Source organism: Aplysia californica, unplaced genomic scaffold (genome assembly GCF_000002075.1).
Source record: "Aplysia californica isolate F4 #8 unplaced genomic scaffold, AplCal3.0 scaffold00361, whole genome shotgun sequence".
Classification (NCBI taxonomy): Eukaryota; Metazoa; Mollusca; class Gastropoda; order Aplysiida; family Aplysiidae; genus Aplysia; species Aplysia californica.
Window position 1 is genome coordinate 257,691 of NW_004797631.1, and position 11,025 is coordinate 268,715.

General features: G+C 39.8%; 1 protein-coding gene across 1 annotated transcript in view; it reads left to right on the plus strand.

The window, feature by feature from the left end:
• The window catches only part of LOC101845787 (zinc finger protein 704), a 27,582-nt gene extending 16,557 nt beyond the window's left edge, over positions 1 to 11,025 (plus strand). The window contains exons 4-7 of the mRNA XM_005103166.3: positions 6,338 to 6,438; positions 7,280 to 7,550; positions 8,169 to 8,315; positions 9,090 to 11,025. Coding sequence (XP_005103223.1) covers positions 6,338 to 6,438; positions 7,280 to 7,550; positions 8,169 to 8,315; positions 9,090 to 9,317 — 747 coding nt within the window. The 3' untranslated portion in view covers positions 9,318 to 11,025. The remainder of the gene's footprint in view (positions 1 to 6,337; positions 6,439 to 7,279; positions 7,551 to 8,168; positions 8,316 to 9,089) is intronic.

Genomic DNA, 11,025 nt, shown 5'->3' on the forward strand with positions numbered 1-11,025 from the left:
CTCTCTCTCTCTCTCTCTCTCTCTCTCTCTCTCATTTGTAGCACTGTGTGTTCAGTAACCTCACTGCAGCTGGTATGAATGAATTTCTATATCTGTCTGTCTGTCTGTCTGATTTTAACTTCGCTCCCCATTCTACTGATTTCCCTTCTTATTTAGTGTACAGGCATAAGAATCGGCTTGCTCAGCTACAGCCACACACATAAACGTCACCGAGAAAACCACTTTCAATTGGTGGTAGACAATGACAGTAACAATCTTCATTCATCCAGCAGGGAGAAATTTGACGCGCACCCGCGCGTACGCACGCACACACACACACACACTCACTCACACACACACTCACACACCTGTCTGTCTGTCTGTCTGTCTTTCTCTCTCCCTCTCTCTCCTTCTCTCTATCTCTATCTCCCCCCTCTCTCCCTCTCTCTCTCTCTCTCTCTCTCTCTCTCTCTCTCTCTCTCTCTCTCTCTCTCTCTCTCTCTCTCTCAGGTTACTGAAAACTGCTTCATAATAGGTGGTAGACTATGTGACGCCGTGGTCTTTTTTAGTACCCGACCTCCATTGACTGTAATCTTTACGCTCTCGTTCTGTCAAAAGCTGCCTTACTTATTGTTCTTTCCCAACAATAGCCGAAATTAACAAGGGAATAGAAGAAGGAAGGGACAACACAGAGAGGAAGTGGTTGAGGAGGGCGGTCGGTGACTCGTCCGTGACTCAAAAGTTCATGACTGTCCAGTGAATTATTCGTTCGTTCACCTGAACAGAAGGCTAACTATGCGTTCCTTCCCCTTGGGGTCTCTAAATAGCGAGAGTTTAGTCAGCCGATAGGGACCATATGTGATGGAAGATGTTGACTTTTTGTCCAAGTTACAAGTTTGTGTACACGATAAGCTATGAAACAAAGCCACATATATAATATACAAATAGTACCATTAATTGTTGGTTCAACTATTCAAAGAAAAAGCTACAAAATGCGGATAGTTATGAGGTTAGAAAGGCGCAACTTGTAGGTACCTGTATGTTGCTTGCCCAAGTTACGTGAACTATGAAACAACGCCGCAAATAGATGGGTGGAGGGAGTCACGAAGTGTTGATACTAAAAAGAAAAAGCTACAAACTACAAATGCGGATAGTTAGACGTTACAGGACGCAACTGTTAGGTCGCAATATGGTTGGAGGGCGTCTGTCTGTCTGTCTGTCTGTCTGTCTGTCCGCCTGTCCGCCTGTCCGCCAAAGAAAAATGACAACTTTTGTGCTTTTAATCAATGTATCTCAGTAAAATTCACATGGAAATGTGTTTTTATATATATGGACATGAAAGAAATTGAAGTAAAAAAAATAAAAATTAGAGAAAAGTTTCCAAACTAGCGGAAAATGCCTGTTTCTCCGATTTCTGTATTTTGACGAGCGTCTGATTACACCACGCTGCCTCACATATATATATATATACATGTATATCAATATATTATAGTAAGGTTGGACCAGGAGGATTCATGACACTGGTCTGTGCACACTGTGTGGAACGACCCCGTTTTGCTCCATCGAGTTTGACCTGAAGGAAGTCCAAACTATGGGTGGTTGGCGGGTGCTCTGTTGTAGTTTCCTCCTTCTTTTCTATCAAACACTTTTTGTCCTATTCTGTGGATGGTTGGCGGGTGCTCTGGTGTGGTTTGCTTCTTCTTTCCTATTGAACATAATTATATCGTCCTTATCTCCCCTTTTTCTTTTTTATGTTTTTTACTCTCTTCTGTCCCCGTCGTTTTATGCCAGGAAATTTTTGAAATTAGATCTTTGCAAACTGCCATTGTAAACGACCAAGACAAAAATGTGAAATTATGCGATTCTGTTAATTTTAACAAAGAATGATAATGGAAAATAATTAGAAATTATGCAAAAAATGATCAAATTTTGCTAAATTAAGCGGGGTGCATAAAACCACGGGGACAGTCTCTTGTAACACCTCTAATCTTCTGGCGCTCATATGACCTTATGCAGTTGCGAGCGCCGTAAAACCTCTACTAAAACGAACTAAAAAGTTGTCCTGATCTCTCCTCCTTTTTTGTGTTTGTAACTCTCTTGTATCGCCTATAATCTTCGGCACTTATATGACCTTATTGTGTTGCAAGTGCCGTAAAACTCTTACTAAAACTAAAAGAAGTCCAAATTGCGGTCCTATCACATTCCGCTGATTGGCCGGGCTAACAAAAGATCTATTGACATACCGAACATTAACCTTACGATTGATTGTTTTAATTGAAACTGATCACATCGTGACTGGGTGGTTGGCGGGTGCTCTGTTGTGGTTTGCTCCGTTTGCCTATCAAACATCTATCGTTCTTATCGCCCCTCTTTCTTTTTTGTGTATGTTACTCTCTTGCAATTCCTTTATTCTTCGGCACTTGTATGACCTAATTGTTTTGCAAGTGCAGTAAAACTCCTACTAAAACAAATTAAAACAAATAGTGTTTTAGAAAATCAATCATATCTGATTTTGTAGGGTTTAATGGAAGAATTATGCTAAATTAAATGGTAGCTTTGGTCCATCCTCGGAGAGGACAATGTGGCCGTCATCACTTGTCTCAAACCAATACAGTAAAGTAAGTACGTTTAGTTTATTCAGTGTTTAAGGCCATTGACCCACATCACATCATACAAAACACCCATTTGTTAAATAAAGCTTCCATTTTATAATGAAAAAGTACAGGTAAAGTTGTGCACTTAAGAGATATTTTCTCTTATCATGGCAAACCATTAAAACGAAGATTTGAAGGTGGCGTAGGTGGTCTAGTGGTTGGGCTACCGGAGTCTTAGTCGTGAGGTTGTGGATTGAGGCTTTAGTCGGACCTTTGTTGTGTCCTTTGAAAAAACCCCCGATTTGAACAAATGTTCCCTTTTGCATGGATTCTGTCATAGATGGGCATTACGTTGGAAGGTCTCGCCACTAAATCCTTTGTCTACAATGTTGCCAAGGGAGTGAAACATATAATAGGCTAACAATTGTGCACTATTTTTTCCCGGAGGTTTTGTGAGACTTTCAGCAATGTAGATCTACACTAGGGACGCACTGACCGTTTGACCTATCATGTATAATAACATATTTGGCTGCATGGATGGGGCTGTGAGGTCAGCCGTGCCACAATGTCTTCCAAACGTCGGGATTTTTTAAATTCTTTTTACGTTCACAGTTTTATCAACCTCTGTTGTTTTTCGCCTCCGCCCCCTTTTGCCGTGGGTGGTTGGCAGGTGCTCTGGTGTGGTTTGCTCCTTCTTTACTATTAAACAACTATCGTCTTTATCTCTCCTCCTTCTTTTTGTTTGTTTGTTACTCTCTTGTAACACCTCTAATCTTCGGCACTTACATGACCTTATTGCGTTGCAAGTGCCTTTAAACTCTTACTAAAACTACCCCCCCCCTCACATTTTGCTTTCCAAACACGTTCTCTGCGAAAACATTTATTGAACGACAATAGTTCATAGAAGTTCTAATCCCTTGTTAGTCATTTTTAACTTACTTTGTTTTTTTGATGTTTCAATGGTCTCGACCTATCTTTTCAGTCTTAAATTCAAAGGTCGCGCATTCTACACAGCGTTAAGATAGGCTGCAGTCCCAAAACATACCATAGTTGAACCAGCTCTAACAACCACATGTTTGAGTGGTTAGAGGGTGCTCTGGTGTGATTTGCTCCTTCTTTCCTATCAAACATCTTTATTCTATCGTCCATATTATCTGTCCTACTTCTTTTTTGTGTTTATTTCTCGCTTGCAACACCTATGGTCTTCAGCACTTATATGACCTTATTGTGTTGCAAGACCGTAAAAACTGTTACTAAAACTAAAACTAAAACAACCACCTGTCCAAGACAATCGCCTGTACTAAAGAACACTTCCAACACTTCCATCCCTCCTCCTTGCGTGTTTTCTTATCCTGTATTATAACGAGACTGTCTGTGATATTCCACCTGTCTAAGAAAACCACCTATCTAAGACGACTGATTTTCTCCTGGACTGAGGGTGGTGAAATAGTATAGGTTTAACGTCCCTTTCAACACTATAAGGTTATTTAAAAGAAGGGACCTCCGAGTTTAACGTCCAATCTGAAAGGACCGAGCCAATAATTGGGAAATTCTTTTAAAGTGCCTTTCCCAAGGACACAACGTCGGACCGAGCTGGGGCTCGAACCCGCGAACCCGCAATTTCACGAATACGGGTCCGGTAGCCTAACCAATAGGCCACGGACGCCACTACTGAGGCTGGGTGTGCTGGACAATTCAAAGTGTACACAATACTTCCTTATACGCTACCTCAGAATTACAAAGTTCTGCCCGCTCGGTACCTACTTTGAGAAATTGACATTAAGGATTTTGAGTTTCACATCATGTCAAGTAATTTCAAATGCATTTATTTGAATAATATCTTGATGACGAATCCGAATGATATTACGATTTTGATAGAGCAGATAGAATATTTGGTTTCTGACCTCATGGTCTTATTAACTCAAAATGGTCGAAAATGTCAGATAGAACTTTGTAATTCTGAGATAGATCTAGCGAATACTTTGAACAAACAACACGATTTCCGGGTCATAATAATAATAATAATGTAGCGTACTTATAGTTAATCTTGTGATTAATATTTTCTTACTTGGACTTTTGCCAAACCCTCTGTGCCACCGCGCGGTGGATGGTGGTTGTTGTTGTTGGGTACCGCGCTGTTACATGATGTACTTTTGTACTTTTTACTTTCTCTCCGTCTGTATGTATGGCTTACCTTTTCTCCGCTCCCAAAATACCCCCTATTGTATCAATGTGTTCTTTTAAGACTTATAACTCCGACCCTGTGGTTATTATTATTATTATTATTATTATTATTATTATTATTATTATTATTATTATTATTATTATTATTAATATGTATTATCATTATCATTATTATTTTTTAAAAACATTTTTTTGGGGGGGGGGGGGGGTGGTTAAAGTTGAAGGTTTAGTTTCAGTAAGAGGGTTACAGTACAATTAAGTCATATTTTTGAGTGCCGAAGATTAGAGGTGCTACAAGAGAGTGACTTAACACACTCACACACACACACACACACACACACACACAAATAAAGAGGATGGATCAGGGCGATGGGTATTTTATAGGAAAGCAGGTGCAAACCACACCAGAGCACCCGCCAACTACCCGCTACTTTTCCTTATCTGTATGTTTTTAAACTTTTTAAAAGCACCAAACTGTTCGTTATAGTATTGATTGTCTATGTGCTCCTTTTAAAGTCAAAGCTCAAACTAAACGGCTTTGTAATGTGAAGCAAGCCCTTTGAATATATATATATATATATATATATATATATATATATATATATATATGTATACACACATTAAGTGGTTTTGTGTGTGTGTGTGTGTGTGTGTGTGTGTGTGTGTGTGTGTGTGTGTGTGTGTGTGGCGGGGGTTAAGAATTAACACCATTGTCTCGTCGAGTACACTGGGACTGTGGTTTGAATGGTAGTCTTGGAACATTTTCCTTCTGAACAGATGTCAAGAGACTTCTTCAGGGTGTCTTTTCAAGTATACAGTGTATTGTGGTGTCCGTTAACATTTTTAAACCCGTGGTCAAACACGGCGCGCGCGCAGTCAGGAGGAATAGAACAGTAAAAGAAATTTATTTCTTAAAATAAAACAACAACTAAAACCCTTTTAAATAGCGTCAGTGGTGTAGAGGTTAAACACTTTGCTGTCGTCACACGTAGTCACAGAGTTCAATTCCCATGTGGGGAGAATTATTATAGAGGTGTTCTCGGTCTTTCTGCTGGTATCCCTCTCAGCCCGAGTTAATATTTTTAAAAAAAATTAGTAGAGGGTTTTACGACGCTCGCAACTGCATAAGGTCATATGACATGAGCGCCAAGGGGTGGGTGTCAACAGAGTTATTTAGCTTCCCAAATTAGCAAAATTGTGTCGTTGGGGGTATAAAACATTGAAAAGAGTGACATGTGTACTTACATATGTAGCTTACTTTTATTAATAATAATTTAGAGCCTGCTTGTATTTTCGTCCGTGTTTGATGTAGCGCTTAATCGGCTGCTCGCACTGTATGCTTCCTGGGAAGCTGGGAATGGTAAAATAAGTCTTCTGTGGTCTGCTGGGGTAATAATAGAGTGCAAAGCGCATAGAGCTTGCTGTTGAGCCATATACGCTGTAAAAGGCTTTATTATCATTATTATTATTATTATTATTATTATTATTATTATTTTTATTATTATTATTATTATTATTATTATTATTACGATTATTATTATTATTACTATCATCATCATTTCTATTTCTGCTGTTTTCAGGAAGAAAATGCGGTATCGTTTCGCTGTACCTGGAGGGGGTGTGACCACACCAGCTGTACCAGTGACGCTATGGAGAGGCACATCAGGAGGGCACACTTCGAGTGAGTAACCACACACGTCTTGAAACTGTTTAATCAGCTCGTTCTTAATTTGGGTTTGAACAAACTCCAGGGGTTTGATTGATCTGTTTATGGGGTTCTGGGGAGAGCTAGACACACATACTGTGTTTTTTGCATCTGGGGTTGCTTGTTTGTTGTTTTTTAAAATAATTTTTTTTTAAATAACAGTTTCCTGGCAAATGCAACATAACAAAGTCACACAAGTGCCATAGATTAGAAGTCTTAAAAAAGAGCAACAAACACATTAAAAGAGAAACAAACACATTAAAAGAGAAACAAACACATTAAAAGAGAAACAAACACATTAAAAGAGAACACATTAAAAGAGAAACAAACACATTAAAAGAGAAACAAACACATTAAAAGAGAAACAAACACATAAAAAAAAGGAAGATCAGAAGGATCATGACAATAGATGTTTGATAGGAAAGAAGGCGTAAATGGCCCCAGAGCACCCCTCAACCACCTATTTGCATCTTTTCTGCTCACCCCTCTGAAGGCTTCGGTGAATACGTGTTTGAAACTTGTGGGGTTGGGTGTCTTCAAGAAGAATGACAGGAACCACTACCCTTGTGTGTTGGGGGGAAAGAAAAAAGCCCTCCACACACGATTAGGAGTTGTGGTCCTGCCTCGTTGGGAAACGTCACACTTGGACAACTACACTTCATAAAATTGCATTTTAAAAAATCATCTTCACTCCCCCCCCCCCCCCCGCCCCCATTTTCCCTCTATATCATTGTATTTTGACTTTGACGTTCAAGAGGAAAGTACATGTGTGTGTATTGAATGATTGAATGTGCTTTTATTTTTAATCTCTTATCAGCCGCGACAGTGACTTGGAGATGACGGACAATGAGGAAGAATTTCACTACACTGAAGTCGACGTCTCCTCTCAGTCCATTTCCACTATGACACGGTCCTTCGCCGCGATGAACACATCTTCACCTCAGGAACACACTACATTTGGGCCCCGCCAGAGACACATCAGTGCTGATAATGTCAGTAGCGACAATGCAGGGGGCATGGCGATAAAGGACACGGGGCACGGCATGCGGGGTGATGGAGGAGTGTTTGACCACGACTACCAGAGAAAGGTAAGGGAAAATCTGGTTCATCATCATCATCATCATCATCATCACTGCCTTTTTCATCCTAGATCCGGATATAGACCACGAACAAACACTTTCCACCTTTCCCTATTCTGGGCGAGTCGCTTGATGTCACTCCATGTCTTCCCACTTTTCTGTACATCCATTTCTGTGACTCTTCTCCAGGTTCTGTATTTTGAGAATTTTGTGCTTTCATTACACTGTGGAGTCCTATTTAACCGAACATGTGTAATCTGAAAACTGTGGTAAACCGAAAGAAAAGAGATTCCCTGATTGTTTTGTGCGCTACTTTACCATGATTTGGGTGAGGGAAAAATTTGAAACTACCAATTTTTCTTCCTAGAGCAGCAAAATATTATTAAATGTTTTTATTTGTGATGTGATTAAAAATGATATGGCGTCCTCGATGAAGTTTATATGATTACAGCTGATGTGATGAAAAGTCAAAGTAAATAATTATAGATGATAAAAAGAAAGTTAGGAAATTAAAAAAAACCAGATGCTGTCTTATTGATACTGTCTGAGAGTGAGAAAGTAGAAGTTAGAAAAGCTTATCTGTCTTGCACTTGTACTTACCTTATAATTCATTTAACGTCATTTCAGATGTCGAAACACTCACAGTCCAGTTCCAACGTGAGCAGCGAGTCTCAAGGCCAAGGTCAAGCCTCCAGCTTGCCCATCAGCATCTCTCAAGGCCAGATCCAGAAGTCACTGTCGTGGCAGATTCATTCCTCATCTCCCGGTGCTCTGGTAAGTATTTTTAATGTTTTTGTTTTTGTTACTCTTTCCCGGGTGCCTTGATAGTGGAAGCAGACTTTGTGCTGTTGAGGCTACAAAGGTGAGCAGAGTTAGCCTTATTCCCTGTTGAGACTTTTCTGTTGACATCCACCACTTGGCGCTCATATGACCATTTTTTTTTCCATTTTCAAAATTAGAGTTTGTTGTTCTCGAGTTGCACTTTGTTTATATCAAATTAAAGAAGAGAACATGCTTCTTAGATTATATAACTTTGCAGTGATGATAGGGATTTTAGCCTATACACTTCTTTTTATTAATGAGAAGGAACAATCTAATCTTGAGAGGCAGCAGATGGAAGTCTTTATCTTCTTTTAGTTTAGTATTCACCTACATTAGGTCATATGAGCGCGTCTTATCTTCATGAAGCAGGTCTTGGGAAAACTTTATAAATAAATTTCTCTTCATGTCATTTATGTAGAAAGGTTTATCTCAATACTTCATGCACGTATGCGATATATGGACAGAGATTATTTCTTGGTTGTGAAGAATGGAGGGATGAGTGATGCTCCTCTTTACAGTCTCTACAAAACACAAGGCATCACAAGAATAAAATGAGAAATGGATGTAAAGAGGAAACAGGTTCTAAACTTTAAATTTTCTTCCGATGTAAAAAGGTTTATATTTGTATTTGACTTTTAGAAAATTCGAATGTCCATGCAGAAGACATGTTAAAAAGCAAATGGACTTTTGAAGCATGTAATTTATTCCCATCTCTTCTGTTCACAGGTATCCCCAACTGGACGGCACAGCAAACTGACCCCACAAGAGCGACTGTTCCAACATCAGGCTCAGTCTCCCAAATCGAACGTGGCACCTACAACTGTCAAGGTCACCCAGCACCGCCGGCCTCGCAGCGAGGTGCGTAAGTGTCGTAAAGTCTACGGCATGGAGCACCGTGACCAGTGGTGCACACAGTGCAAATGGAAGAAGGCGTGCACCAGATTCATTGACTGAGGGAATTTGGGCAAAGTTTTTTGGTGATTTTTTTTTTATTTGGTAAAAAGGTTGTCGTAAAATTACCTCTCTGAGGAGGTATAACTTTGTCCTGTCTGGACAGACTTGGTTTAAAATCCTGTTTGAAAAAAAGATGCCGATTACTCAAGGGAAGATCGTTTAAGAAAACTCCCGTCTGCTCACCTGGTTGTGCATGGGCATCAGATGCGAAGATTGGAAGCAAAGAAGCAAGCGGACACACCTCACAGGACGACACAGGACACACCCACAACACGGCAGTCAGACCAGCAGACCGTGATGACTGTCCGGTGCGATCGATCCATTATGGCAGCATCTAAATACATGTAATAAAACAAAATGGCAGCAAACAATGACTCCTATCGCACGTGGATTTTAAAAAATGCTGATCTCCAAATCGAGTCCCGACTCCTGTACGTCGTTATGCACGACCTTTTCACTGAGTGATGGTTGTGGGTACAGCGCGATCTGTGATGGGCTTCCAGGCCTGATACAAAGAAGGTGTGCCCGGCCACCGGGCGCCCTGAAGGAAAGCTGTGATCCTTACAGAGGAGCTGCTGAAATCCTCCAGGGAAATATGGCGTCGGTTATCGCGCCGCCTCATTGCTGAGTCCAATTGGACCAAAGCACCATGATGCAGCAACTTCTTCGAAAGTCTTTGCATTGTATCCAGAAAGATATTCTTGCACGTCCCTTCATCTACATGGGACTCCAACAATTGTACCGGTAATACAAAGTCCAAAACCTCCAACATTTTCAGCAAAAGTTCTGAAATATCTGGAGGTATGGCACAGTGAACTCTTTCACACTGTACTTTAGTTGCTGAGCGGAAACTTGTTTTAAGAGTTTCGAAACAGAAGTGTAAAAATTAAAAGGGGTGTGTAAATCTGTTTTTCCTGCAAGCTCGCTTTTCCTTTGTTCAGAAATGGAATAAGTTCTGTTTTCTCTGAGAATTTTTTTTCTTTGAATGTATTATAACGTCTGTTGAATGTACTATAGTGTCTGTGTGTTTTATGTGTGTTGTATTGTGGTGAAATCAGGCATCGGAATAATTAGTTGAAGAAACCAACGTTCTTACTCCGCTGGATAATTTGTATCTATTTTATTCGTTTTTTTTTGGCTCAATCCTTTTTATATCCATGTAAAAGACATTTTAGTGTGCGTTTAACTGAAAAACATTTGGGAAAAAATGGGGAAAGTTGAAGTTTCCAAGGATTTTTCAAGTTTTGGAATTCACTAAACATGTGTTGGCCATTTTTCTTACTAATTTTATCTCTGACACCAGGCACCCCCTGGTCCCACTTCAATTGCAAATGTCTCGATGTCTATTCAAGATAGATGATTATTTTTTATATAAAAGCAAGACAAATGAATAAGCAAAAAGGCAATACCAATAACTCCATTTGCCCCAAATTGATGAGTGCCTGATTCCACCATGTAGTGACCCATATTCTTTGATTGTGTACTTTTCTATAAATGTGTGTTGTTGGGGGGTTTTTTTTCGAAGTATTTTTCAAACTTTTTTGTTCTTCTGACCTTTAAAGCATTGGTTGCCAGTAAAGTGAAGATTCTTTTACTTTATAGAGAATGCGGAGTTGTTTTATAAACTGGAGTGCAAGTTCATTTCGCTGGTCGGTGAACTCAGCACTGCTTCTTTGAACATTCATTGATGGGTTAAAAGGTAAAGAAA